This window comes from Chiroxiphia lanceolata, chromosome 24, assembly GCF_009829145.1.
Source record: "Chiroxiphia lanceolata isolate bChiLan1 chromosome 24, bChiLan1.pri, whole genome shotgun sequence".
In the NCBI taxonomy this organism is placed as follows: Eukaryota; Metazoa; Chordata; class Aves; order Passeriformes; family Pipridae; genus Chiroxiphia; species Chiroxiphia lanceolata.
Genome location: NC_045660.1, coordinates 3232630 through 3260291, shown reverse-complemented (window position 1 = coordinate 3260291; position 27662 = coordinate 3232630). Strand labels below are relative to the sequence as shown.

The following is a 27662-nucleotide window of genomic DNA, read 5'->3' as shown; positions in this document are numbered from 1 at the left end:
GAGAGCCCCTCACTGCCCCTTGTTCCAGTGCCACCCCCCCTGCTGTGCCACAGGGGGATACATCTTGCATCCCCCCCCCCCCTCCGAGGCCAGAGAATCCCTCAGGACCAAGAATTCCTCCAGCTTCAGGCAGGTGGGAAAGCCCTCCCTGAGAGCTGGGACATCCTTGCCTGGGTGGCAGTGCCCTGCTCTCCAGTTTGCCTTCCCTGCTCCCTTTCCTCCTCTGGGATTTCCCAGGGGACCCGGGGAGGGGCCACAGGGTGACATTTTCCTAGGGACAGAAGGACATAGAGGGGTGCCAAAAGCTCCACAGTAACGTGTTTGGGGCCAGGGTCCCTCTGGTATTGCTCAAATGCCTTTATCAGACTGGATTCCAAAAAACCCAGGTCCAAATCCTCCGTTTCAGCCTTGTCCCACCCAAACACGCCCTGTGACACCCTGGGGACAGCCAGGAGCCCTGGAACTGCCCCTCCTGAGCTCCCCCTCCCCAGCTCAAGGTCACACTGATGTTTTATTCATCCCCCACGACCCACTATACTCCCTAATTGCAGCCACACGCACTCTGCAAGCGTAAATAATTGCCTTGGAGGCTTATTAATGACTTCGGCGTGCTAACGAGCACTGCAGCCCAGAGAGCTCTCTGGGGGGGGCTCAGAGGTGGCCTGGACCCCCAAACACGGAGGGTTTAGCACCCAGTTCTGGGTGCAAACAGCCCTGGGCTCTGCCTGGGGAAAAATTCACACCTCAGCCCAAGATTAGAACATTAATGATGGGTTAATTAGCAGTTCCACCATCCTCCTGCATGTGAGCTCACACAGGCGTGGGAGCAGCACCCTCCTCCTCCTCACCCGTGGCCACCTGTGGTCACTGTGACCTTCCTGTGTCCCTGTCACATCTCACTGCCACTGGAAGAGGCTGGTGGTGACAAGGGACGGGCTCAGTGCCACAAGGCTCTGTCCCAAACTTCCCATAGCCAAAGGGACGTGTCCCAGCTGGTCTCTGATGCCCTTTCCCTGGAAAACCCTCCTGGCTGTCAGTGGAGGTTCTGCCCTGCCTTGGGACAGCCCACAGCATCCAGATCCAGCCAGGGAGCTGCTCCAGCCATAATTAAAAGTTTTTAATCACCAGGTAGGTGATGGATGAGCATCAAGCCATAGTTACATCCCAAGCTGGGGGCTGGTGGATGCAGGGTGTGTGTTGGAGCTGGGTGGGAGCTCTCAGAGGACCACAAGGCTCGAGCTGGGGGGGTACAAACTGAGGCAGAGGTGCCAGACCTCCTCACAAAACAGTCTGTGCCTCAGAGACAGTTACACCTTTATTGTTTTGGCTGGAGGGTTTTTCCTCACTCCTCTCCCCGCCATCCCTCCTTCTTCCCTGGGACACAGTGCCCTCAAGCCAGGATGGATTGTCCTTGTGTTTCAGTATAGAGGGACACAGTGGCATCCCAAGAGCACCCAGACACCCTGCAATCACCCCATCCCCTCCATGCCCTCCCTCCGAGTGTTCAGGTGAGGAAGAAGGTGTTTGGGTTAAAACCTGACCCACTCCCATCTCCAACCCTGGGCACAGCCCCACATCCATGGGATGACATTCCTCCTGCCCCCAAATCATCCAAGTCCAGGTTTCCCACAGGGAAGGGCACGCTGCCCAGGTCATACCAGTCTCTCTATCCAGGGATGAGTCTGTTCCCAGCGGGATCCCAGCTCAACCTGAGCAAAGGGCAGGGATTTACAGGGAGGAACCATTGAATTCACTGGGACCTTCTCGAGCAAAACAGACTTTGCTGGAGCCTGGTTGCCTGGGATGTTTGAGGGAGCCCAGTGCAAGGAATCAGGGAGCCAGGGTGTAGGGAGTGGTGCCACCCTGTCACCCTTCTCCCCACATGTGATGGTCACCACAGCATCTCATCTCGCACCACGTTCCCTCCAGCCCCATCAGCGGCACCGTCAGCAGAACTGCAGGAGAGGCAGAGCACAGGGCAGGTGGTGAGCCCTCACCCAGCACCCCCCAGCAACATTTTGGAGGGAGCCAGGAAAGGGCTGGTGTGCCACCCCCCCGAGATGGGCACAGACCTTCCAGCGGTTCCCACACTCGTTGCACAGCACGAATGTCGTCATGGGCTCATCGGCGCTGCGCGTCTGCACCTGGGATGGAGCAGGGGTCGGGTCAGCAGAGACCCCTCTGGTGGGGATCGGGCCAGGAGAGACCTCCCGGGGTTCCCCAGGGGCCGGGGCTGACCTGGTTGTAGGTGCAGTTCTTCTTCTTGCACTTGCCGCACTGGAAGAGGTCGGTGACGGTGCCGCCCGTCTTGGCCATCTGGTGCTCCCGGATGGCCTCCTGGGTCATGGCATTCCGCAGCTGCTTCAGCTCATCGCTGGCCATCTCCTGCCACCAGCGTCGGCCCCGTGGTCAGTGTGGCCACAGCTCTGCTCACGGCCACCTGCCGTGGTCCAGCACCCTCCCCGTCCTCTCCCGGACCAGGATTGATCCTGCCCTCTGTGCTCGCGGGAGGGATCAGACCCACCCAGACGGGAAAGTCACCCCATCCTCGACCCCAAACTGCTGCCCGCAGGGATCTGGCTCCCTGCAGGGGAAACTGGGCTTCCCAGGAGCCTGATTTGTGGACTCCAGTTGAGGAGGAGGACTGGGGACCCTGCAGGCTGACTCCTGCCCCTGTGACATCCCACAGCCAGCTCTGTGATGGGCTGGGGGGGCTGCAGGGCTCTGAGGGGCAGTGCCTCCACTTTCTCCCCGTGCCTGTTGCTCCCTGTGGCCCAGCCAGTACCAGGATGGGACGAGGTGGTGTTGGGACAAGCCCAGTGTGGGCACCACCAAGCCAAGTCCATCCTCTGTGGAGGAAGGACGGATGTGACCCATGAATCAGCCCCGTGCCCCCCGCCCCGTGCCCACCTCGGCGGTCATGCGGGCGATGAGGGCGGGCGCGATGGCCCCACACAGCACGTTCCTCCTCAGCCCAGGGTTCTTGGGGTCCTTCAGGTTGCTGATCCTGCTCCGCACGCGGTTGCGATACTTCATGTCCGTGCTCTTCAGCTCCTGGAAGATATGTGGGGCCTGTCAAGGAATCAAGGGGGCTGCTGGCTGCCACCAGGGTCGGTGCCCACGTGGAGATGGCCCATTTCAATGGGAATTCACTCCCTGAGCGTCCCCATCCTTGAGTTTAGGAGGGGGAAGCAGAGCTTTGGGAAGACAACAGCTTTGCCTTGCCTGGATGCCAGAGGCATGGGGCTCAGGGACTGTCAGCAAGCCCTGTGCTGTGACAAGTTCATGCTGCAGAGGACTCAGCCTGTTCCCTCCTCCCTGGATGGCCAAAAGCCACCCGCTGCCTGCACAGATGTGGGCAGGTGGGCTGAGCCAACAGCTTCCGGCACAGAGTCTGGGATGCACCAAAAATCAAACTGTACCCAGGAGGGGTACGGCCCCACCTTGGGGCTGATTTCGGTCTTGGGGGGCTGCCAAGACACTCCCAGGTCTTGAACTGGGAGTGAGATGAGGTGGCTCCATCCCTGCCAGCCTGGGCACATAGGCACCCACAGCAGGCTCAAGGAAAAGGCCTTGGCTGGGTTTGGGTTTCTTTCCCCAGGGATGAAGGCAGGTCCCTGAGCAGAGTGGTTTGAGGGGGGACATAAAGACCCCCCGGACTAAGGCAGGTGCTCAGGCGATGCTCTGCTCACCATCAACAGCAGCATCAACATCAGCCTCTGCATCCTCTAACCGTGGTCTGGGCTCCCTCTGCAGGCAACGAGCACAGCAGAGCCTGTCACACTCTGTCCTTGTCCCTGCCACCCTCTGCCCCGTCCCCATCACCACTCTCAAGCCCACGTGTGCCCTCCCCCAGCAGACAGTGCCCGGGGACCCCACCCTCCCCAAAGGATATGGTCTTCAATCTCTGATGCCATCTTCTCACAGTTGACACCGAACTCCTTGTAGTCATCTAAAGGACAGAGGGGTCAAGGGGTGACTTTCAGGTGTGAAACCATTCAAGTCTCACCGCACCCCCCAAAACACCTCACGTCTTCCCCCTACTTATCCCAGACACCCCATCTCCAAAATACCCATTTTTACCCACCTTGAACTTTACAAAGACCCACCCCCATCACCCCTACCAACCTCCTTTTCTTTCATTTTGGCGCTGAAGGCTCCCTTTAGGGTTGTCCCACAGGAGAAACAGCCCAGGCTGGGGTGCAGCCCCCCCCAGCCCCGCTCACCATCCATACGGAGCGCAGCCGTCAGCATCTCGATGCACTTGTCCCGCACGGAATCCCCTGTGAGGTAACAGGGGGCCAGGAAACAGGGGCTGGGAGAGAAGGAGGGGCTGGTGGGGGTCCGTGGTGTCTCTGGTTTGCCCTTGCTGCTGTTGGCTCTGTGGGGCACACCAGGGGACAGACAGGCAGGGGGTGAGGTCTTGGCACAGCCCCAGGGACCTGCCAGGGTCTTGCAGCAGCGGGATGGGTCTCTCCTACCTTTCCTCCTTGCTGTCACTGGAGTTTCTCCGGGAGCCTGCGGGAGCTGGAGAGGGGCTGGAGCCCACAGAGGCTCTCCTGGGGGAGAGGGGACAGTGGGATGACACCAGACATGGGGTGGGCAGGACAGGGGAGAGGGAATTGTGGCAGGACTTCGGGCACCAGCACGTCAATGTGAGCGCTCAGAAGCCAACAGGAATCTCCCCAGGGCCCAAGGAATGTCCCAGGGCCCATGGTAGGATCAGGGCTCCCAGCCATCTCTGCCCACCCAGGATGGGGCTCCCATGGTCAGGGCATCCCCAGAGGGGACTCCCAAAGCATCCTCAGGCTGCCCTGGGATGTCCCCTCTTTACCTCTCCCCCGAGAGCCTCTTCTGTGGGGAGGAAGAGGAGGAGGCAGCTGAGGTGGTGGAGGACCTGGAGTCAGCAGAGTCCCTCCTGGTAGGACGAGCCCCAGGTCAGAGGACAGCGACAGGGACCAGGCAGTGGGTCCAGACCCCCAACCACAGCCCAGTGAGGGGGTGGGGTCCAACCTCCCCCATCCCCACCCAGCCCAGTACCCACCTCTCTTTCTTGCCATCCAGAGGTGACTTCTTGGAGGACGCAGTGGGGCTCCGGCTGTCACTGGACTCTCTTCACCAGGGAAGCCCAAAGGAAGGGAGAGATGCTCTCAGCAAGCCCAGCCTCAGCATCTCCCAGAGTCCTGTGAGCCAGATCCTGCCCCTCTGCACAGCCCATCCCTAGCTGGGTCAGCCCTGAGCCCCACAACCCCTGGGATGCCAGGAAAGCCTCCCCTGGGCTGGCAATGCCCAGCAGAGCCCAGTGTGAGCTCAGGGCATCCTTCAGCAGGTACCTCTCTGGGTTGGAGTTGGCAGAGTGGCCCTGGGTGGTGGCAGCATGAGAGCTGGATTTGCTGGGCTTCCTAGGGAGAGAGAGAGAGTGGGACAGGGTCAGATGAGCACCATCCAAACAGCCCTCATCCAAGGAATAATTAGCTCTAGAGAAAGGAAAATAAAAAATTCCCAATTATCCATCCTCCAAAAGCCACCCTGGTGCTGCTTCTGCTGCCCTTTCATCTCCAGAAGTGTGGGCATCCATGGGCAGGCAGAGAGGGATAAACTCTTAAGGACTAAACAGGGGGTGGTCTTATATCAGCCCCTGGTGCCCCCCAGCTGGGGGCAGGAGCCCCCACCTCTCCTTGTGCTTCTCCTTGTGCTTCTCAGCTGGGTTCTTGGGGTGCTTCACCCCCTCACTGGGGCAGCTGGAAACATCCAGCCCCTTCTTCTTGTCCCTGTCCCCATCCGAGTCCTTCTCCTTCTTCCCATCCGCGTCCTTGTCCTTCTTTGGGGTGGTGGATTCTGGGGGAAGGATTTGGGTGTCACAGCCACAGCCCAAACCAGCACAGGGCACCTGGGGAGCTGCATCCTGGGCTGGGGGGTGACTGGGGGGATGCTCACCCCTCGTGGGGCACACACTGATTTACACCACTCCATCCCGGAGCGAAAACAAGCCCTTGGAAAGTCCAAGTCCATTCACTGCCTGGGAGGGCTGGGTTACAGGTTATGGGAGCCTGCACGGGCTGGGACTGATCCCAGTGCAGCCTCCCTGGGGTTTGGGGACAGGGTTTGGGGTTTGGGGGGGTTCCTTCCTCCCCTGGCATTGCTCACCCAGAAGCCGCTTCCAGTTCTTGATGAGGATTTTGGCCGAGGCCACCACCTCTTCATCGGAGCAGTGCTTCCTCACCGAGTTCACGGCCACCCCGATCCGTGTGGTCTGGGGACACGCGGCAGGGACACATCCTTAAGGATGTGCCAGCTGGCACGGGAGGGCCAGGACCAGCCGCCCCATGGGGTGTCCCCCCACCCCCAGCCCCTCACCTGGAGCAGCTGGATGGTCATGGTGTAGCCGGTGAGGGATTTGAGCAGATCCAGCGCCCCTTCCTAGAGCAGGGAGAAGCCACGGGGGCCCTTGAGGAGCTGGAGATAAATGGAGTAGGGGGGCTGCATGTCCCCCCTTTCCTCTCGCCAGCACCAGGGAGGGCACCCCAAGGGGACCCAAAGCAGCGCTGGGCTGCTCTCTGGGAACACCTGACCCCCCGTGTCAACACACCACAGAAAAATCCCACATCCGAATCCTGCTGGGCCATCCCAGCACCAAATCACGTCTCCAGCTGCAGAGCAGGAGCTTAAAACCTGAGAAAACCCCTCCCCAAGGAAACCCCGGCTGCTGGGAGCTGGTGATGGCTGGGGGACCCCCCCAGTGTCCCCACCCAGGGGCAGGAGGGACACACCCACCCCGGGATTTCATCCTGACCCCCCGCAGTGTCTCCTGGGCTAAAGGTAGTTGGGCGTGGAGTCCTCCCGCTCCTCCTCAGTATTTTCAGAGCCCCAGCAGCAGACTCAGCTCCCAGGTATCCCCCTCCAGGGATCCAGCTCCACGGACCCCCACCACAGGGGCTGGATTAGGCCCCCCTCGGTATGGTGGGTGCAGGAATGACCCCATGCTGTGGTCGGACCCTGGCTCTGTCCCTTCCCAAAGTGCAGCAGGAGGGGTGTGGAGCTCCCCAGTCCCTTGACCCCGGGGGTAACTCCCAGCGGGACACAGAGCCCGCGTGGCTCCCACGGGATATGGTTTGGTGCCAAGCATTGGCACCCCAAAAATCACCAGATCCTGAGCTGCTCCCCCACACCCAGGAGCCTGCACCTTGTCGGGGCAAAGGCCGACGGAAACAGTCAAATATTAACCCTGAGGGCCGGGCTCAGCACACGTAACCGGCTCACCAGGATCCCCGGATGGATCCTCACCTGGCACAAGGGTGGCAGGGCTGGATCCCGGCTCCCCCTGGCACCACCAAAACCACCCGGGAGCCAGCGCTCAGCCCCCTCCCCTCCTTTTGCAACAGGCAGGGCTTGGGGGGGCTGGGGGAGGCTGTGTCCCCCAGCCCGGAGTGATCCCTCGCTGGGATCCGAGCCCGCGGCACCGGCACCGATCGGGTGTTGGTGGCCGGGCTGGTGGCCAAACACCTGTCACCCACAGTCTGGCACTGCTGAGGGGCACCCGGAGCTGCCACCCATGGACAGACCTCCTCCTTACCCCCACATCCCACTGCCTGGGAGCAATGGGGCACAGGAGAGCCTCAAACTGGGGACAAAATGAACCCCCCCGGGTGCTGGCTCCAATGTCCCGAGGCCGGGCGGGGTGGCACAGGCAGCACCCCGGGGGTGCTGGAGGCACCTGCGGGGGTTCAGCACCCCCTAAACCCACTCAGCCCCTCCAGGGTGAACGGGAAGGGGGGTGAAGGGCACACCTCGCCCCCCTTTCGCAATCCACGCTGCCACGCACGTAAACAACGCGCGTGTGTAAACGTGCACATGTGTGCAAACGCACACGTGTGTAAATGTGCACGCACGCACCCCGAGCAGCTCGGCCACCTTACCGTGCTCTTCCTCGCCACCATCTTATCCAATTTCTTGGCAATCCGGACCAGCTCCTCAGCGGGCCCCATTCCGGGGGCTCGTGGCTCGCCGGGCTCTGGTGGCCCGCGGGGCAGGACGGTGGCCACGGGCACAGCCGGGCACTGCCAGCATTGAGGGGGGGGGGGGTCCCGGGCAGGCGGGTGGGAGGGAGCAAAGAGGGGTGAAAAGGGGGAAAGGGAAGGGAAGGGAAGAGAGAGAGAAAGCAGAAAGGAGGTGGGGCTGTCCCGGCCAGTTATAAACTCCTGCCAGGAAGGCGAAATAGCACGGGGGAGGGCTAAATATAGCCGGGAGCCACGATCGCAGGAGCGGGGGGAGGCACGCGGCTGTGCCGGCCCTGGGGGGCACAGGGGGTCCGGGGACAGGGTGGGGGCTTTGGCACCGGGATGGCTTAGCCAGGGAATCCCGAGGGCCACGGCGGGGGGGGGGAAGGAAGGAATGTGCTGCGTGGCAAACTCTGCTCTTCCCGAAGTTGGTGTCCTGCGGCGGCAAGATGCTTGGGGGGCGGGGTGGTGGTGGTGGTGTCTTTATACTCCATATAGTCCAATATATGTGGAATTCCTCTATACTGGAATATCCCGACACACTGGAATATTCAACGTATTAGAATATTCCAATACTGAGAACACCCCAGCTCTGGAAGTGTTCAAGGTCAGGTTGGACGGAGTTTGGAGCAACCTGGTCTAGGGGAAGGTGACCTTGCCCGTGGCAGGGGGTGGAAGGAGATGATCCTTAAGGTCCTCTCCCAAACAAACCATTCCATGATTGAGTGATGACAAATGACATCCCAACTCCTCCTGCAGGTTTTGGTGCCCGGCACAGCCCTGCCGAGCCCTGCCCCCCCCCCCCCAAAGCACCAGGTCCTTACAAAAACAATGGTTTATTAGAAATCAGAGACAGAAAACATTAAAAAAAAAAAAAGACTGTTTTTTGAGATGAAACATTTGACACAGAAATGAGAAGGGGGAAGAGGGTAAACTGGGAGGGTACAGAGGCAGGTGGGTCCCAAGGGACACTGGCACAAGGGGATGTTGGTCCCAGAAAAATAATGCAAAAACTCCCTTGGAGAGGCCCCCAAGGCTGGGGCGGTGATCCAGCACCCACCCCAGGTGAGGGACATGGGGCAGGGGCTCTGTGGTGCCACCTCAACTCCTACCCCCCCCAAAATCAGGGAATGGCATTTCATTAGAGTTTTGGGGAAGCTTTGGAGCATCCCCAAGCCCCACCAGCCCAGGCAGCTCCAAGTCTGGGGTGGAGACCCTCCAGCCCAGCCCGGTGAGGGCAAGAGCCCTCTCCTATTTCTTGCCCATCCCAAAGGTTTCACAGTTGGGGTACAGAAGGAGGCTGGGGGGGAAACGGCTGCCCCCCAGCCCTGCTCCCCCCAGGCTGGGGAGGGGGCTCCATGACTACCTGGAAGAGGGTGGAGCTCCCCCATCCCCAAGTCCTTGCAGAGGAAGGGAGAAGAAATGCCTGGGGATGAGCAGAGCCCCCGGGAAGGACGGGAGAGCAGCAGGATCAGGGGCTGGCACAGAAACCTCAGCCCACCAATGCAGCGAGCGTGTCCATTCTCTGCCCCTCAGCTCCCCAGCGCTGCCCTCCATGGACGGGTTTGACAGTGGGTGATCTCTGAGCCCCCTTGGAGGGCAGTGGTCCCATGCCAGGGTCCTGGGCATGTGTCCCTCGTGGTCTGGCTCTGCTGAGCCCCCAGCAGGGAGCTGCCTCTGGTCCTGGCCGAGGGGACAGTGACAAACTGCCCGGTCAGTCTTGCAAGAGGTGGACGAAGCTGGCGGGGAAGACTCCGGTGCGGGAGCCGTCACCCTCGATGAAGCCGACCTGGGGGTGCAGAGATGGGGGTCAAGGGGGTGGGAGTTCCATCTCAGGCACGGGAGAAGCTTTGGGGCTGATATCCCAATTCCCAGGGGAATTTAGAGAGGCTAAGCCGGGGTGACACAGCAGCTGAAGCCTTCCCAGCCCTACTCCATGCACAGATGGGCGGAGGATTCCCCCATCCATGCCCCCCAGGAACACCCCAGCCACCTCCAGAGGGAAAAAAGGACCGGGATCAGGATCCCAGCACCTGTGCCACGGTGATACTCACCCAGCTCTGCTCATCTTCCTCCCGTGTCACCACGATCACCTCCCCCTTGGAGAAGGTCAGCTCCCGGGCCTTGTCCCCCTTGCAGTCAGCCACCGCCTTCACCCGCTTCTGCCTCCCCTTGGCCTAAAACGAGGTGGAAAGCAGGTGAAACCCCCCCCCAAAGTCGCTCCCAAGAGGGGTGCAGGGATGTGACACCCCTGATCCTTCCCTCTGCAGCCCCAGGATAAGGAGAGCAGGGATGCTTGGGGATGCAGACACCCCCCCGAGTCGTGGCACCTACCGGAGCAAATCTCCTGGGCATGGGCACAGGGGGCACCTTGCTGAGAGCGGGGTCCTCGGGGCCACCAGGGCTCTGGGGGGACACGGCCGACCCCGCTTTGCCCACCCCACCGCCGATGCGCCGGTACGAGCGGGTGCTCTCGGAGCTGTGGGGGACAGTGGGGACAGTGTCACCCCCTCCCTACTGGTGCCTTCCCCCTCCCTGTCCTCCTCCCTGGGAGGTCTCAGTAGGGTCAGGGCTCCCCCATGGGACCCAAGGGACCCCTGGATGCTGATGGGGAGGGAGGGACCTCAGCACCCAAACTCCCTCAAACCAGCCCATCCCACCACATTTTCCCAAAAGAGAGAAAAAGACATATAATATTTTATATAATATATAAATATCATTATATATTATATAAAAATGCATCTATACTGTTACATAAATTTTTATATAATAATATAATTTGCATGGGGGTCTTGGTGTCACCCCCAAATAATCTGCATCACCTTTTCCAGGGACAACCCATCACCCCCATGGCTGCTCTTATCCCATCCTGCGTCCCAGTGGCAGCATCAACTCCTCTGGGGTCTCCAGGGGGTGGGGACCCCTTTGCTCCACAAGGGGCAATTGAAACCGAACCACCACAGTGACCCCCCCCCCCAACACCCAGTGCACCCCCAGCCTGGAGGTGGGGGGGGTCCCTACCCAAACTTGACGGGGGGGATGTCGGGGGCTGTGCTGCCCGGCGGGGGCTGCCCGGGCGGGGGGCTCAGCTCCGGCCCCCTCCGGGTGCTGCTGGCGTCGCTCTCGGAGCGGGTCTCCCAGTAGGCTGCCCGCCGGCTCTCGGTGGGGCTGCGGGTGCCGGGGGCCGGGGGGCCAGGGGTGCCATCCAGGGCACCCGTGCTGCTGGCAGAGGGGAGGCTGCGCGGTGCCGGAGCCTCCGCCGGCCCGGAGAAGTGCGGCTCTGACGCCTGCCGGGGCAGCTCGGGGCGCTCTGGGGGGGACACACACACACAACGGGGACAATAAATCGGTGTCCTGCTGAAAGGAGAACCCCACCACGGGTGACCCCTCCCCACCCCGACTCACCGGTGGGGCTGTGGCCGGGTTTGGGGCGGGAGCCGCCCCGCGTGGGGTTTTTGAGGGGCAGCGGCGGGGGGATCTCCTCGCTGTGGGCCCGGCGGGGCGCGGGGCGGGAGGGCACCAGGATGCTCTCGTAGGTCTTGTTGGTGATGTCCATCCCCCCCACGCAGCTCCAGCGGGTCTGGGGGCAGGCGGGTGGGGGGCTGGCGGCCAGCGGGGACGTGCCCTTGAAGGAGCGCTGGAGGGGGCTCACCTGGGGGCAGGCACGTGGGTCCAGGGATGCCCCACTGCCACCAGCCCCAAAAAAGGGTCTGCGCTCCCCCAGTCCCCCCCACTGGGGATGTGGGATCTCTGTCACAGGATGTGCTGTCCCCTCCCAGAGGTACCTTCTCCTCCAGCTCGTCCTCACTGTCGTAAGGGAACTCTGAGGGTGGCTCCCAGTCATAGTCCACGTGGATCTGCAGGGAGAGCTTCCCTGCCTGTGCCTGCTCCAGCTGCCAGGTGGATGGGACAGGTCAGAGGAGTCCTGGCAGAGAGGGAACAGGCCCCAGCAGCCCCCCACACCTCCATGCCAGCCCTCCCCAGGTGCTTTGGTCCCCCCTCCCCATCCCAAGCCATCTCCCCCAATCCCTCCATCACACCTACCAGCTCTTCACACTCGCTGTGCTTCAGCCTCCTCGCCACGTCCAGAGCCGTCTCACCCGCTGCATTCGCTGCCCGAGGGACAAAAGGGGGACAGATCCAGGTTACAGCCTTGCCCCTCCCACCAGAGACCCCCAAAACCCCCAATCCCAGCCCCATACCTGTGGTGAAGGTGGCTTTGCCCTTCAGGAGCAGCTTGAGGCAGTTGGGCTGGTTGTAGAGCGCGCTGTAGTGCAGGGCCGTGTTCCCGTCCTGCGTCACCCGGTCCAGCGTCCCCCTGCAGAGCCACCGGCAGGAGAGTCAAGGCCTGAGAGCACACAGGCCTCCTGCACACTCCTCCCGTGTGGGAAAGGGCAGGGGACACCGGGAGCACTTGGGGACTCACCCGTTCTGGATGATGAAGTCCACCAAGGGCAGGGAGGATCTGTCGGCGTGGCGCACGGCCATGTGCAGCGCCAGCTCACCTGCCTCCTGCCACGAGAGGGGACAGGAGAGATGAGCCTCGGGGTGCTCATCTCCCCCAGGACGGAGGGGAGAGGAGAGCTGGACCCAAGGATGCTCATGTCCCATGACATGGAGGGAAAAGCAGAGCTGGACTCAAGGATGCCCTCATCTCCCACAACTTGAAGGAGAGAGGAAAGCCGGACCTGAGGGATGCTCATCTTCCCAGGGGCACCTCTCCACCCAAAGCCCAAGAAAACTCCAAGCACAGGCACCCAGAGGGGGCAAATCCATCCACGCTGCTAAGTGTGGGGCTCACCTGGCCCTCGGGGCTGGCCAGGGGCTTGGCCAGGTCGTGCCCCTCAGCAAAGGCCTGGAGCAGGGCCAGGAGGTCCCGGGCACGAATGGCTTCCCAGAGGCGGTGGGGATCGTCCCGGCTGCTTTTCTGGACGTAGCGACGCTCCATGTACTTGGCCACGATGTACTCCTTGCGGGCAGCCCTGGAGTAAAGGGGGCTTGGGTGGGCATGGAGACCAGAACCCTCCAGCTCCCACCACAGCCAGGGGCACCCTGAGCTCCTCCCTTCTCCCGAAGCCCTGGGATCAAGGGGAAGCCTCCAGAGAGGCGGAGATCCCCCACCAAAATCCAGGTGATGACATCAGGATCCTCCATTCTCACATCCCTGGACTGCATGGAAGCAAGGGCAGACCACACACCATGCACTCCTTTTCCTCCTCCTCCTCCTCCTCCCCCTATGCCACCCTGAGCCCACATCCTGCACCCAACTCACATATCACTGCCAGCTGAGGGCTTGGGACAGTCCTGCGTGGGCAGCGTGGCCTCCATGATCTCATTGAAACGGGTGTTCCCAATGCTGACAGCCAGCTATGGAGAGAGAGGGATGGGGGGAGACAAGCCCTCCTGGCCACACTCCCCCTGCCCCAGCCAGATCACATCCTGGAGGGAAGGAATCCACTGGATCCACCCAGGACTTTTCTAGAGCAGCACCTCCCCTAGGGGTGATCTTTCACGGCAGAGGAAGATCTGGTTTAGGAGGGAGCAGTTCCAGCATCCCCCTCCTTAGGAAATAGGTTTGTAAAGGCCCCCCCCCTTGCCCAAACCACCACACTGGGGAAACTGGGGCAAGTTAGCAAGCACTGGAGCAAACTGGGGACAGAGGAGGAAGAATGAACTCTGCATCCCAGAAGGTTTGGGAGCCGCAGAGGGCGATTCCCAACAGCCACGAGACCTCCAGGCTCAGGGAGCAGCTTACCAGCAGCTCAGAGGTGCTGAGGACATCCAGGGTGAGGGACTGGATGCGGGAATAATGCACACCCAGCTCCCGATGGATGCCGGAGCACTCGATGCACGTCAGGATGCCCAGGTTGGTGGAGAGCCACGTGGGGTCTGCGGTGGGAGCAGCACGGGGGGGTCAGCATCACACAGGATGCTGTGACCCCTGTGGGTACCAGACCCACACCCAGGGGGGGCGGGGGGCACCCTGACGTACCCGGGGCCCCGCAGTCACAGCACTGTTTGTTCCCTGGCATGTTCTTCACCTCGCTGATGACCAGCCTGGTGAGCTCCTGGACGCCGCCGTCCACCCCGGCGCCCGCCGCTGCCCCGCTGCCCACATCCCCCTTGAAGGCATTGCTCAGGGCTTCGTCCTTGCTGTTCTGCAGCACTGAGACCCACCTGGGCAGGAGGGAGGAGGAGAAGGAGGAGGAGGATGGGAAAGGCAGAGCAGGATCTGGCACCTCAAGGAGTGGGGATGGGCTGTGGCACTTACACGACGCACTCCTGCTCGTCCTCCGCTTGGAAGTGATATGTCCTGTTGTCTGCAGGGATGGGGAGGGAAGGGAAAGGGGAGAAATTGTGGCTGCCCCATCCCTGGAAGTGTTCCAAGGCCAGGTTGGACTGGGCTTGGAGCAACCTGGCCTAGGGGAAGGTGACCCTGCCCATGGCAGAGGGTGGAACAAGATGGGCTTTAAGGTCATTTCCAACCCAAACCATTCTGGGATTCTATCATTCTATGATTCAGGGATGCCCAGGACAGCAAGAATCTGCTAAAATCTCTCCAAAGGAGCTGCTTAATTAAAAATTAAATTACTGCACATCACTCTCCTATCTCCTGAGCCCTGTCACAACTTCTTTTTGTCTGAGCTTTCTCGATCTTGGAGAGATTGGTCCTTCCTCTGTAAAGACAGCCAGGGAGGCACCCAGAGCCAGGTTAAAAGGGCTTCAGAGGGAAAACCCGCTCCAAAAAGGGAGAGCTCCCACCACAGCCTCTCTCTCAGGGTCAAACACCCCCCCCAGCCATGGCACCCTGCCCTGGGCACTCACGTGTCACCAGGTCAAAGCATTTCTTCTCCTCGGCGTGGGGCCGCACTTGGCAGGTGAGGAGGTTCAGCTTGACAGGGGGACGGTTAATCTGCAGGGTGAGAGGATGGAGAGGGGTTAAAGGACTGGGAGGGGTGGGATGGGCATCACCAAGGGATTGGGCATCACCATCTCTGACGGCAACTGTGGGGGGACAAGCACCAGCACAGACAGTTCCTCTTGGGATAACCAGGGGAGTCGGACCCTGTCTGACCTTCTGCAGGAGAACAGGGTCCCTCTGCAGGAGAACAGGGCTCTCAGATGTCCCTGGCCCACATCCTCCGTCCCTGCCGCAGTTTCCAGCCTCCAACACCAGGGGGAAGCACCTCCCTCCCAACCCACCCCAGCCCCTTTTGGGCTTGTCTGGACCCTCATCGCCCAACTCGCTGCCCCAACCAACCCCCCCTTCCCTCCCACGGACCCCCGTCAGACATGGGGGATCCCCTTTAGGCTTTCCAGTCCCGTTTTGTGCTAAATTCTAAGCCAGGCAGATTTGAGACCAGTTTGGATCTCAAACCTGAAAGAAAGGGATCTGAAATCCAATGGACAACAGACACCAAGGCTGCACAAAGAAGGGTCAGGGTTGCAGCCCCGTCCCGCTCCTCACCGTGCTGTGGGAAATGGTCAGGCAGCCGTATTTTACACCACACTTCCTCTTCTGCCACACTTTGCGGATCCTGAGGAGGAGGAAGAGGAAGAGTGAGGGTTTCACGGCCCTGATCGCCCACATCCGCATCCCAAACCTCCCCCGGCAGCCCTTGGCACGATCTTGTGGGGCTGTGCTTCCTGTAACTCACAGAGCACAGAATGTCCTGCTGAGCTATGGGCTGTGGGGATCCCAGCTCTGGGGCCTCCCATGAGCATCAACAACACCGGGATGGAGCTGGGAGCTCTCTGGGATAACACTCATCCCTACCCATCGCTCTTCTTGTACAGGAATCCCGACTTCTCCGTCCCGTACTGCTTGTTCCCTTGGTGCTGGTGGATGCTGTAGCCACTGCCAGAGTTCTTCCTGCTCAGGTTTTCCTGAAAAAAAAAGGCAGTTAAAAACAAAGTGAGAGATGCAGGAGTGGCTGCTCCAAGTGACCTCACCCTTATGTGGAGTGTCCAGCAGGATGCCAGAGACCCCCGTGCCCTTCCAGCATCCAAACATCTCCCAGGTCTCCTGCTCTGCTCCCATGGATGTCCCCTTTGCTCCTTAGCTTCTCCCCATCCCCAACCTAACCCCAGCGTAGCCAGCACCCTCCCAGTGCTCCTTCCCAGTTCTCCCATGCCCATCCCGGGGGTCTCACCTCCTTGTTTTCCAGCTGCAGGATGCTGCGGAGGGAATCGCGGGTCTGCGTGAGCTGCTTCACCTCCTCCTCCTGTGCTTGGTGGAGCTGCAAAGGGAGGAGCTGCCACCACTGCTGTGCTGAGCAGGGGCATTCTCAGGGACTGGCACGGGCACAAGGGGGGGGTGGCATCCCATGGGAGACGTCTGGATGGATGGATGGGAGCGTGGGGGACTCACCGCATGGAGGGACACAGCCAGCTTCTCAATGAAGGGGTAGAGGTTCTGGGCAGCCTTCCAGCCATCTTGGAAGAAACTGGGCGTTTGTTGAGGGTGATTAAGATGCAGACAGGGAGGATGGAGGAAAAAAAGAGGGGTGTTTTTTTTTTTTTTAGAGGAAACATGGCAGGAGATCATGGCAACCCCCTCGCTGGGAAGCTGCCCTTGCTTTGTGGTTCCCTGGCTACTGTGATCTGGACAGAGCCCACCAAAGGCCTTGGGATCTGGATACTCCACATATTTGGGCTGTTTGGGATGCAGGATTGGCCTCTTGGTCAATCCCAGTTCGTCTCATTGGGGAGCAGCTCTGCTGGAGGCCACATCTGGGGGTCTCTGGGTCACAGCCCCAGCCAAGGATATGCCTTTAACCAGTAGGACTGTCCCCTCTACCTCAGTTTCCCCACTCGAGAGCTGCAGGGGATGATGGCACCCACTCCAACCTCATGGAGCGATGGGAAAGGCAAGGGGATGTTAATCCTTGCTCCAAACACCCTCGTTACAAGCCCCACAGCTGATGCTGGAGCCTCTCAGCTGAACTCATCCCTGGAAATCTAATCCAGAAACCAAATCATCTGATATATCCCGAGCCAACCCCCTTCCCCCAGCCCCATGGACACGTTTACAGCTGCTCAAGCCAACAGAAAGCACATTCCAACTCCCCAGATGCAACCTGGGCTCTGCCCAGCACTTCCATCAACAGCTTTATGGAGCTGGGATGGGAGAAGGAGCCCCCAGGCCCTCGTGGGACCTCCCAAAGGCAACAACAGTCCCACCTTTATCCAGGTGGCACCTACTTGTGCTGAGCATGGAAAAACTTGATGAGGCTCTGCAGGAAATCTGGTCCCTGTTTCATCTGAGACTCGCTGGCTTTCAGCAGGTACTGGAGGAGGAGAAGACACCCCATTAGGTGATGGAGACAAGGACCAGCTGAAAATATCCCCAGAGGAAAGAGCAAGAGCCTGCCCAGCCCTCGCTTCCCTTCCTGACACGGGGAGGAGGGTTAAAACACTGGATGGGCTTCAAGGAGTCGAGTCACGATGCTGGATTTGAAGGCAGCTCACAGGGGACCACCCTCAAAAAACCTGGCTCTGGAAGTTCTCCAAGAGCTGGAAAGTTCAAGGGCTGAGGCCTCCGGGGTTTCCAGCCAAGCACGCTTCTCCTGCTGCTCATTACTTCTGGAGTTAATAAATAACCAAAACTCAAGGCAGCTCGTGAAGGGGAAAGGAAAAAAAAAAAATCCCAGAAGTTTTTTAAGATATGACCCTTTTATTCCCAAAAATCAGACTCCAAGCAGCAAGCACCTGCAGCACACCAGCCCTGGAGGTCTGCCGAGGTGTCCCGTGGGATGGGGAATTTCAGCTTCGTGCATCAAACCCATCCATCAGCTGCAGGCAGGGAAGGAAAGACCCAGAGTCTCGCTCACCCTGAGCAAAATGAGGAGGGGAAGAGATTTTCCCCCTGCGAGCTCCTCTCCAGCTGCTGGAATGGTTTTGAGCGGGAGGCGAGGGGAGGGGAAGGCAGCCCTGAGCTCCAGGGGCTTTCCATGCTGGGATAGAGCCTCTGGAATGGAGTCTCCCGGTGCCCTGGGCACTCTGAACACCCTGAGGGGGTCACTGGGCTGCAGAGTGTTTTAAACTGCCCCGTGCAAGCAGGAGATGCTGAGTCACTGTCACAGCACTGCACTCCCTGAACCAAGTCCCACCTGGGAAAGGCCACACGTGCCCAGCTCCCATGGAATGTCCCTGCCCTGCCACCCACGCCCTGGGGTGCACAGGGATGCTCCCAGCACCCCCGGATCCGGATCCAGCTGCACCCACAGCCCTGGGGGTGCAAGATGGCCCACGATGGGGAGACACAAACCACGAACAGGACCACGTTCCCACCCCAGGAAGCAGCAAAACCCACTTCCCTATAAACCCACGGGCATCACATGCCCCTCAAACCCCCCAAGAAGAGCTGCCCCCCCCCCCCACTTGCAGGGCCAGCAGCAGCTCTCACGTGCACGTGCCCCACTCGCACGCAGCCGCCGTGCCCGGCTCCAGCTCCAGCTCCCGCCTCTCCATGTGCTGTTATTTATCCCACAGTGGAACTATTCAAGGCAGTGACTCATCTGGCCCTGTCCCAGCTCCCCGGCGGGCGCAGCCTCCTCCCCTCACCCCCTGCCCTTTGCTGGGAGGGGCACAGGCAGCACCGGGCTCTGGCCCTCGGGAACGTGGGAGAGCCCTGGAACAACCCACTGGGGAGTTGTTCCCTGCTCTATGTGTCACCTTAAAGAGGTTTGTGGGGCTGCCGAGTGTCTGGAGCCAGGACACCTGGGCTCCTCCTCGCTGTGGGGGCCCGGAATTGTGTCTCCATCCTTCACCTATTCCCATCTCACCTCCTGAGCAGGGACTGCCAGCAACTGAGACTGCCAGAGGGATCTGGGGTGACTCGTGAGCCCCCCTAACCAAAACTGAAAAACTCACTTTTTGCCTCAAAAGCCACCCAATGAGGGGGGAGGAGCGGGGCTGGGAGGACACAGGTGGGACCACTGCAGAGAAGGGTCACCCTCATGGGGGACTTCATGAGGCACCACGGGTGCTTCTTGAAGCTGCATCCCACAGGGACCCCAATCTGGGGATGGGGTGAGGATCCCTGAGCCGGGACCACGCAGGGATGGGATGGGGACAGCCGAGGGTCCCACACAGCACCCACATGGGGCTGCTTTGGTGGCAGGGACAGGGACAGGCTCCGGTGTCCCCACAGAGGTTAAGTAGAGCGATCCCCCTGGAGATGAACAATCCCTGTATCCCCCCAGGAGAGTCCCTACCTCGCACATGTGGAGCTGGAAGAGCCGCCGCTCCCTCTGCATGTCCTCGGCCACCTCCGCGGCCGCCGGCTCGGCCTGGATGACCCCGGCCAGGCGGGATCGCTCCTTCTCCTTCTCCATCTTCCCCCTGTGCAGTGGGATGGCAGTGGGCTGGAGACATCCCTGCTCTGAGGGGTGCCCCATGCTGGAGGCTACGGTGGGAATGGCATCAGGAGAAACATCTCCAGCCCCTCTCCCTGTCCCTTTCCCCTTTGGAAAAGGCTGGATCAGAGCCTTCCCAGTGGCAAACTGGCACCATCGGTGCCCGACTCCATTCCAAGGACAAAACACCTTTGTGCAGAGCGGGATTTAGGTAGATTTTGCTGGAGGCAGCGTGTTCCTTACACTTTAGTCTCATAATCCTTCCAGGCCTTTTCAATCTGCTTCTTGGAGTCCTGTGGCAAAGGAGGGGAGGGGGGGGAAGGTCAGGGAAGGTGACAGAGCTGGTGGCACTGAAGTGGCCAAAGGCTTTGCTCTGCAGCACTGCACCCCATGAGGACAAGGGATGTCCCCAGTGGGTCTTCACCCCTTGCTCCCATCACCCCCAACCCTCACTGCTCCCTTCTAGCCCCTGGTACTTGCTCCTTCCTTCTGCCCACAGGCATGAGCTGAGCCCATACCGGGGTCTCACTGCAGCATGTCCCCATATGGGTGACCCTGGGGACAGGGCTGGGGGAGACTCACCAGGCGGCCATCCCTCAGCTGCCCCTTCAGCAGGCTGTCCAGGGGGAAGGACACGATGTTGTTCAGGTTCTGCACCTGCAAAAGGCAGAGATGGGGTTACCCCACAGTGGGGGAGGTGGGGGACCTGGAGCCCCAGGTCCTTCCCGGTGCCAGGGACCTCCCTCCAGCTCCATCGCTGCCCTGGGAAGGGTTAAAGAGGCTGGAAGCAGGGCTGGATTCAGGATCCAGGCACGGGGCAGGCTGGGGCTTGTTGGAGCTGGCTGCAAGATGTCTGACGCAGGGCCCTTCCCACAAACCACATCAGCACCGCGGCTGCCAAAACCAAAACTGTTCCCCCTCCATCGACACCTCGTCCCTGTCCCCACACCCAGTAATGCCACCAGCCCTTCCACAGCCCCATGATGCAAAGAGCACCCCCAGTATCAAAGGGGCTTCCCAAAATGTCCCTCTTTCCTGGGGTTTGGGGACAGCAGAGCAGCCACTACCATCCCCAGCAGTGCCATGCAGGGGTCCATGGTGGGGACACAGGAGCCTACTCCAGACATTCCAGAGTCCTGGAATCCCTCTGTGCATCCCATTTTGAAGCTGTGAGAGCAGTTCCAGCTCCCACGAGACCTCCCCACTGCACCCAGATTTTTTTTAAAGGGTTTTGGTCCCCTGCAGCACCTGGGGAGAAACCCAGCCCTGGAGCACAGGACCGGCCCCAAACGGGTGGGAATGGGGCACCCTGCTTCTGACAGCTCCAGGGAGACTCCAAGAGGGGAAACACAGCTTTTGGGATCTGGGTGAGGGTCCTGGCACAGAACTGAGTTCGGCAGCATGCAGGGCAGGAGGTGGGGGCCCCCCAAAACTGATCTGACTCCTCCACCAGGACAGTTCTGCAGAGCCCCACTGGAGCACGGGGGTCTGGGTGGGCTGGGACAGGCGGGATGGGGAAGGGGAGGAGCAGGGAGGCCCAGATTGGGGTAACTGGGAGAGAAGACGCCAAAAATCTGAGATTCTTGCTGGGGGAAGGGCAGCAGAAATCAATCTCCTCCTCGAGCAGAGCCAGGGGCCAAAAACACCCCTTGGAGAGGGGGATTTGAAAGGGAATGGAGAGGGGGCCACGTGGGGCTTTGCTGCTGGGTGTGCACGGACCCGGCTCCGTTCAGGAACTGAGTTTTCCAGCGGAGCCATTCCCGAGGTGGGGAAGGCGCCGGCGGCTCCGCTCCCGTCCGTCTCTGCCTGCTCCCCACGGCCCCACTGCACGGCCCAGCGTGGCTTTGATTTACTCTTGGCAAGAGAGATCAGAGATGCAATTGATGTGAGGAAAAAAAAAAAAAAACGAAACAGAAAGAAAGAAAAAAGGGGAAAAAAATTGAAAATAGCAGCCCCAGCTGCCCATGGGATCCCAGGGTCGGCGGCCCCGGGGAGCTGGGAATGAGCTGTAAATCCAGTAATGAGGGTATCAGATGGCCTGGGAGCACTGGGAATGTGCCCCCGAGCCCCAGGATGGGAGGTGGGGATTGCTGCATGCATCTGGGAGGAAGGGGGCTGCACTGGGGTGGGGGGGGCGTCCAAATCCAGGTGGGTTTGGGACAGCTCACCAGGTTCTTGAAGAGCGCGGTGACCTCGCGGGTGAAGACAGCCAGGTTGAGGAAACCAGTGGAGAGCTCGTGGTTGTTCTGGGAGAGGTGGTTGTTGCCAAAGTTCTCCAGGGCCTCGCTGTACTGCTCCTCATTCTCCACGTGGGCTGTAGGGGGAGACACCGGAGAAGGACATGGGGTGGCCCTGCAGCACCCCGACACATCGTGGTCACACCGTGAGGTCCCACCAGCACCCAGCACCCACCTCCCCCTCACTCCATAGCAGAGTTGGGCTGGTCCTGCTGCAGGACAGCAGTGGTGTGCCCCAAACAACCTTCCTAAGGTTCTCAGTTTCCCTTTTTATGTATATTTCAGACGTTTTCTGGCACCTTAGCATGTTGCTGGGTCACATCATGAAGTCCCACCAGCACCCAGCACTCATCTCCCCATCCCTCCATAGCAAAGCTGGGTTGATCCTGCTGCAGGACAGCACTGGAATGTCCAAAACAACCTTCCCAAGGTTCTCAATTTCCCTTTTTATATTGTCTTAAGGCAATTTTTGGCACCTTAGCATGCAGCCACGTCACCTTTCACTGGCCAGCACCCATGGCCACCCCACTGTCCAGTGTGATCAGTGTTGGTGGAGAACAGGACTGTCCCAGCCCCCCCCCCAGCCCCATGGTCCAGGGATGCCCTCCTGAAGCCCAACTCACTGAGCCCGGAGATGTGAATGGCTTTCACATATTTCCTGATCCTCTGGAGCACAGCTTGGTCCCCATCCAGGCTCTGAGAAAGCAAAGAGAGAAAACAAACGGAGCTCGTTACCGAGCTCCCCCAGCCCAGCTGGCCCTTGGAAAGGCTGCAGCTCTGCCATGCAGATGTGTGGGGCAGGATCCAAGCTCCCAGGGCTGGGAAAGGAGCTGGAGGCATCCTGGGGGTGCTGGAGCCACGGTGTCCAGCCGGTCCCTGTAGCTTTGCTGCCAGGCAGGGCTTTGGCTGCCCCTGGAGAGGAGGGTTTGAGCAAGACAGTAGCAGGGGGTGAGAGGCTCCTTGGATCCCAGCAGCTTCCAGCAACCACAGAAAATGCCTCCCTGGCTCTTGCAGGGGCTGTTTCAACTAACAAGGAGGCATCACATCAGCCCATCCCCACAGCTCAGGACTAGGCACAGCACAAGCCCCAAACCAGGATTCACCTCCTGCTGATGGCGACCTAAATCCCCTAAACCCCCGTGCCAGTTGTGTGCTAAACCACAACAACCCCACAACCAGGGATGTGGCCTTCCACAATCCCCCCTGCCCCGAGCTCAGGCAGGGTCTTGCCTGTGGCTCCCAGCACCGTGAGCTTCCCTGCAGCCCCACCAGCCACATCCTGCACTGGTTTGGAGCCCTCCCCATCCCCATCCCAGTCCCTCCATCCTTCCCTACCTGCACAGCCCCCGTTTGCACCCTGAGCACCACGGCAAACTCCACCCCAGCCCAACCCCAGGCCAAGGGGCTGCAGCATTGCAGCTGAACACAGCAACAGGAAAGGGTTAAGGGTGGCTTGGCTGCAGGTACCAGAGCCATGATAACAGGCTGGAAATATTTAGAGGGTGTGAACAGCAAGAAGGGCGAGGGATGAAACCGCGGAGGAATTACAATAAAGAGGCTCCCTCTCTGCTCTGAGCTCTGCCGAAGGTTTTGGGGCTGATGTCAAGGCCTGATTTCCTGACAGCAGGGTCAGCCTGGCTCCAGGGCCACTCTCCCAGGCTCTCCCAGGCCCTCCTCGTTGGATGGGATGCTGTGGATGAGCTTTGGCCAGGATGAGCCGGCTGGGAGGGAACTGGGGCTGAGGTGGGAGCCAAACCCCCCGCCCAGAGGGGTCCTGCAATGCATCTACAATGGGGAGGATGTTGGGGAGCACCAAAGCCCCCCATGGCCCCTCTCTGCACCAAATCCAGGCACACCAAGCCCTCCAGAGCAGAGGGGTTCCCTGCCTCAGGAGGGGGAAGCTGGGGCTGGATGCCTGGATGCTCCAGGGTTGCAAACTTGGCATAGTCACAAGGAGGGGAAACTGAGGCAGCACGAGATGCTCTGGATGCATCACTGGGAAAATGGGCGAAGAAACTGCTCTGAGTGTCCAGGATGGGGTAGCTCATCCTGGTGCCACCTCACGCTGCAGGAGGCTGAATATGGGGCTGGTATGGAGCAGGGATGGACATAAGGCTTTTGGGATTGGGTCCATGAGTTTACCAGTGGGGACAGGGCAGAAGAGCCTGGCACTGGGGTGGTAAATGGAGAGGAAATCCCCTCATGTGGCTGCCCCAGCAGCAACACTGGCATCCCTCATGTACCAGGCTGGCTGCTGGGAACACGGGCCTTGGCTGCACAGGGACAGCCCTCTGGATGGAGGGCAGAGATGTTTGGAGCCCCCCATAACACCCATCACCCCCGGGCTCCAGGTCATGGGGCAGCTGAGGACAGTGGGGCCAGGAACAGCAGGGATTCCCTGTGGGATGGAGGAAGGGATGAATCCCCGGGCTCCAGCCTGGGGACTCCGGGCAGGATTCTCAATGGGGGCCATTCTTCTGCATCCCCCCCCGGCACTGGCTCGTGCCGCCCAGTGAAGGAGCCGCCGCGGGTGCCAGGGCCAGGGTGACAAACTGCCAGGCTGGGAGCAGGATGTGGTGCTGCCCTGGGGGACAGGGGGAGCTGGGAGCTCATCTGCCAGCTCTGCCACTGGGTGCACCAGCAGCCTCTGCCATGTCACCCTGTCCCGGCCTGGAGGTGCCCGGTCCCCTCTAACACACACCCCCAAAACCAGGGCTGATTATCCCCCTTGGCTGAGGCTATCGCCCCATCAGGGTTCTGAGGGTGGTGTGGAGCTGGTTTAGTTGGATTTCCCTCTTCCTCTCGTGCTGGGACAGGGGATGCCAAAGGCCTGGCAGTGGTTTGGTCCCCTCCCTGCAGCCTCCAGTGGGACGGGGGGCTCAGCCCCGTGGCCTCCATGGCACACGACACCAGTCACGATTCCCAGCTCTCTCGCGCTCACTGGAGCTTTACTAAGCCAACCCCACAGAGACCCCCTGCCATTCCTGGGGGACGCCTCTCCCCCCATCCCAGTCCCCTTTACCCGCAGCCTCTCCGAGCAGCCAAACAAAATTCCTGCTGTTCCCTCCTGGTTGGAGCTGCCTCCCCCTTCCCAGCTGGGAGGCAGATCCACGGCAGTGACCAGCATGTACTGGTGGAGACTAGGATGCCCCATGGTGTGTCCTCAGATTTCCAGCCCCAGGACACCCCTCCCACTGCCTCCAGGGATCCCAAAGCCCCGGCACCTGGGGCCCCCCGCTCGCCGCCAGCCCTGGCTCTCCTTCAAAGCCATTCCTTCGCTAAGAGGAGTTGGCAAAAGCCACAGGACCAGCTGGAAACCGCCTTTATTCCAGGCGGGAGAAGGGGGACGAAGGCACCCCCCGCCACCTCCGCCCTTCCCACAAACGCTGCCAGGGATATTGGGGGGAGCCTAAAAATACTCCCCTGGCTTTAATCTCGGGGAACCTCCCTGAGTCCCATCGGAGCTGGCTGCAGCACAGGAACTCGACAGCAGATGAAGATGTGGGGCTGATGCTCTGGGGGGATGCCCTGGCTCCTGGGAAGGGAGTGCCTACCCTGGATCCGGGGGAAAAAGAAGGATACCCTAGTCCCAGGAGGGGCAGAGGGGAATGCCCAGATCATCGGACTGGGGGATGCTCTGGCCCCAGGGATGCAGGGGGACGCCCCGGCTCCGGGGAGATGGGGGGATATCCCAGCCCAGGGAGGCACGTGGAGCTTTAAAGGAGGCTTTAAAAAAAGCCTGTTGCCCATTTCTACAGGCTTTGCCCCCCCAAAAAAACCCGCACGCTGGGGCAGCTGGCTAAATGCAAACAACTTCCCTACCCGAGGGTCCCAAAGCACCTGCCTTAGGGTGTCGGGGTGAAGGGGAGGAACCCCAAAAAAACAGAAACCCGAGGGAGGCGCAAGCATCAAGGGATCAGCACCTACGGGTGCGGGGGGGTGTTCCCAGGTGGGGTGCGCAGCCCGACCACCCCCCCCGAGCCCCTTTGGCCCCGCTCACCTCCTCCAGAGCCCCCACCGCCCCCCGGCACTTCTGCATCTTGGAGGCGAAGGCGGCGGCCGGGGAGCTCAGATCCTCGCCGGTCACGGCCAAGAACTCGGCCACGCTGAGCTGCTCGGGCATGGTGCGGGGGGAACACCGGGCGGGGGGGGGGGGGGACACCGGGGAGGGGGCACCGGGGCTTGGGGGGGCACGGGGAGCGCGCGGGGGGCTCCCCCTGCGGAGCGCCCCGGGGGTGCGGGCTCAGCCCGGCTCAGCGCCCCGCGCCCCGCACCGGGAGCCCCGCGCGCCGCACCGGGAGCTGCTCCTTCCCTCCCTCCCTCCGTCCCCTCCGCCCGCTCCCGCCCCGCCGCCGTCACGAGGCGGCCCCGCCCGCCCGCCCGTTAAAGGCGAAGAGCCCCCGGGATCCCAAATAACACCCCCAGGCGACCCCCGCGCCGGGGGATGGGGGGTGCGGGGTCTCCCGGTGCGGTGTGGGGAGGAACGGAAAACCCCGGGGTCTGGCTGGATCTGCACCTCCGGTCTCGCCACGGCACGGCTGGGTGCTTTCCCAGGCAGGCAGCACTCACATCACCCCGACATCCACCTTTCCCAGGCACCCAGGACCCGCTCACCCCAACACTCACCTTTCCCAGGCACCCCTCAGCCACCTCACCCCGGCTCGGCAGGACATGGAGACGCAGTAAAGGATGGCTTGGGATTAAACCCAGTCCCCCCCGGGCACTGGTTTAACTGGAGGCTGCCCCCATCCTGCCCTTCCTGAGACCCTGAGGGGACAATCCTTGAGCAGGGGACAATTCCCAAAGCCCTCGGTCCTTTGTCTCGCTGGAGGGGACCTCTGAGCCCACTGTCCCCTCACTTATCCCACCCCTCACAGGCCCAAGGAGCTGGATTTTGATGTCCCATTCCTGGTTATTTGCTCTTCCCGGAGGAACACGCAGGACACGCCGGGAGAGGCGCTGAGGCTGAACAGACACCGAGCACATCCCACCACGGGGCTGGTGACAAACTGGAACAGAAGGGGACAAAAAGCCTCGGTGGGGCTGGTTTGCCATGGGAGAGGCCAATATGGGGGTGAGTGTGCTTTGCAGCCCCCTCCACGCCCCTCGCACCAAGCACCCCTCACCCCCTGTAGGTCAGAGGGTGACAAACCCTCGACCCCTTTACTGAGCCAGGGGTGAGGCTCAGTAAAGCTCAGATCTGTGCCTAATCAGGTCCAGCCCAAGCCCTGTTCTGTCTCGGCGTAATTGGGGTGCTGGGAGGGACCAGGGTGTGGGAAGAGCCATCACAGGCCTTGGATGAATGGCTGTGAAGATTCCATCCCTCAAGGCACCGGCAAGCCCACGGTTTGGGGGTGCCCGCCCTAATTTGGAGGGGACCGGGCATCTGCCGAGCTCCCGGGACATCCCTGAGCAGAGCAGGGCTCTGGCAGACGCAAGGTTAAGAGGCTGCAGCCCAGGCAGGACGGGAGCAGGAGGGGTTTGGGGGTTCCCCGTCGGTAAGAGCCTCCCTCAACCTTCTCTTCCCCCCGGTGCGCCGCGGGGTCCCTCCGGGCTCGGGGCCGGGGCGGTCCCTTGGCTGGGGTGGCCCTGCCACCTCCTGGCCGGCCCGGGGACTGCGGGGGGGCCACACGACCCGGGGACATCCCCCGAGCTCCTGCGGGACACGCAGCCCCACGGGGATGGAGACATGGGGACAGGGTCGTGCCTACAGCACTCTGTGCCCCTCGCCTGGCTTACCTGGCCCGGGGCTCTCCTCCTCCTCTTTCTCCACCTCACCAGGTGAGCTACGTGCCACAAGCTCAGGTACCACCAGACATCAGTGGGTACCACTGGACATCACCAGGTACCACTGGAGATCAAGTACCAGCAACAGTCACCAGTCACTACTGGGCATCACTGGGGACCACTGATCATCACCAGGTACCACTGGGCATCACTGGGGACCACCAGACATCAGGTACCACCATCCCCTGGTACCACTGATCACTGTGACACCAGCACTGTTGGCATCCCCAGGACAGGCAGCAGGCTGAGGAAGGACCCTCCACGGGCACAGCTCCCCCAGG

At 61.0% G+C, this 27662-nt stretch overlaps 2 protein-coding genes across 3 annotated transcripts; both read right to left on the bottom strand.

Annotated features, from left to right (window-relative positions):
• Window positions 1-1297: 1297 nt before the first annotated feature.
• TCEA3 (transcription elongation factor A3) lies at window positions 1298-8133 on the bottom strand. Of its 2 annotated transcripts, none has more exons than XM_032710153.1 (14): window positions 7917-8133; window positions 6358-6420; window positions 6148-6253; window positions 5673-5838; window positions 5334-5402; window positions 5045-5113; window positions 4835-4918; window positions 4482-4559; window positions 4227-4381; window positions 3896-3952; window positions 2911-3065; window positions 2239-2385; window positions 2073-2144; window positions 1298-1955 (listed from the first exon to the last, which is right to left on the bottom strand). In XM_032710153.1, exons 1-14 carry the CDS (start codon window positions 7983-7985, stop codon window positions 1947-1949), a joined length of 1299 nt encoding a protein of 432 aa, XP_032566044.1. In that variant the 5' UTR covers window positions 7986-8133; the 3' UTR covers window positions 1298-1946. The 2 variants fall into 2 exon arrangements, with proteins under 2 accessions (XP_032566044.1, XP_032566045.1); XM_032710154.1 differs by having other exon boundaries at window positions 6358-6456; window positions 7917-8132.
• Window positions 8134-8817: 684 nt separating this feature from the next.
• On the bottom strand, window positions 8818-25803 carry ASAP3 (ArfGAP with SH3 domain, ankyrin repeat and PH domain 3). Its single transcript, XM_032710228.1, has 26 exons — window positions 25595-25803; window positions 22218-22290; window positions 21526-21671; window positions 19940-20014; window positions 19601-19650; window positions 19217-19343; window positions 17202-17287; window positions 16369-16444; window positions 16151-16237; window positions 15775-15884; window positions 15466-15535; window positions 14823-14910; window positions 14269-14317; window positions 13990-14174; window positions 13753-13886; window positions 13270-13364; window positions 12799-12979; window positions 12424-12509; window positions 12200-12315; window positions 12042-12109; window positions 11783-11890; window positions 11403-11649; window positions 11019-11307; window positions 10332-10476; window positions 10052-10174; window positions 8818-9786 (listed from the first exon to the last, which is right to left on the bottom strand). Exons 1-26 carry the CDS (start codon window positions 25715-25717, stop codon window positions 9712-9714), a joined length of 3012 nt encoding a protein of 1003 aa, XP_032566119.1. The 5' UTR covers window positions 25718-25803; the 3' UTR covers window positions 8818-9711.
• Window positions 25804-27662: the final 1859 nt, after the last annotated feature.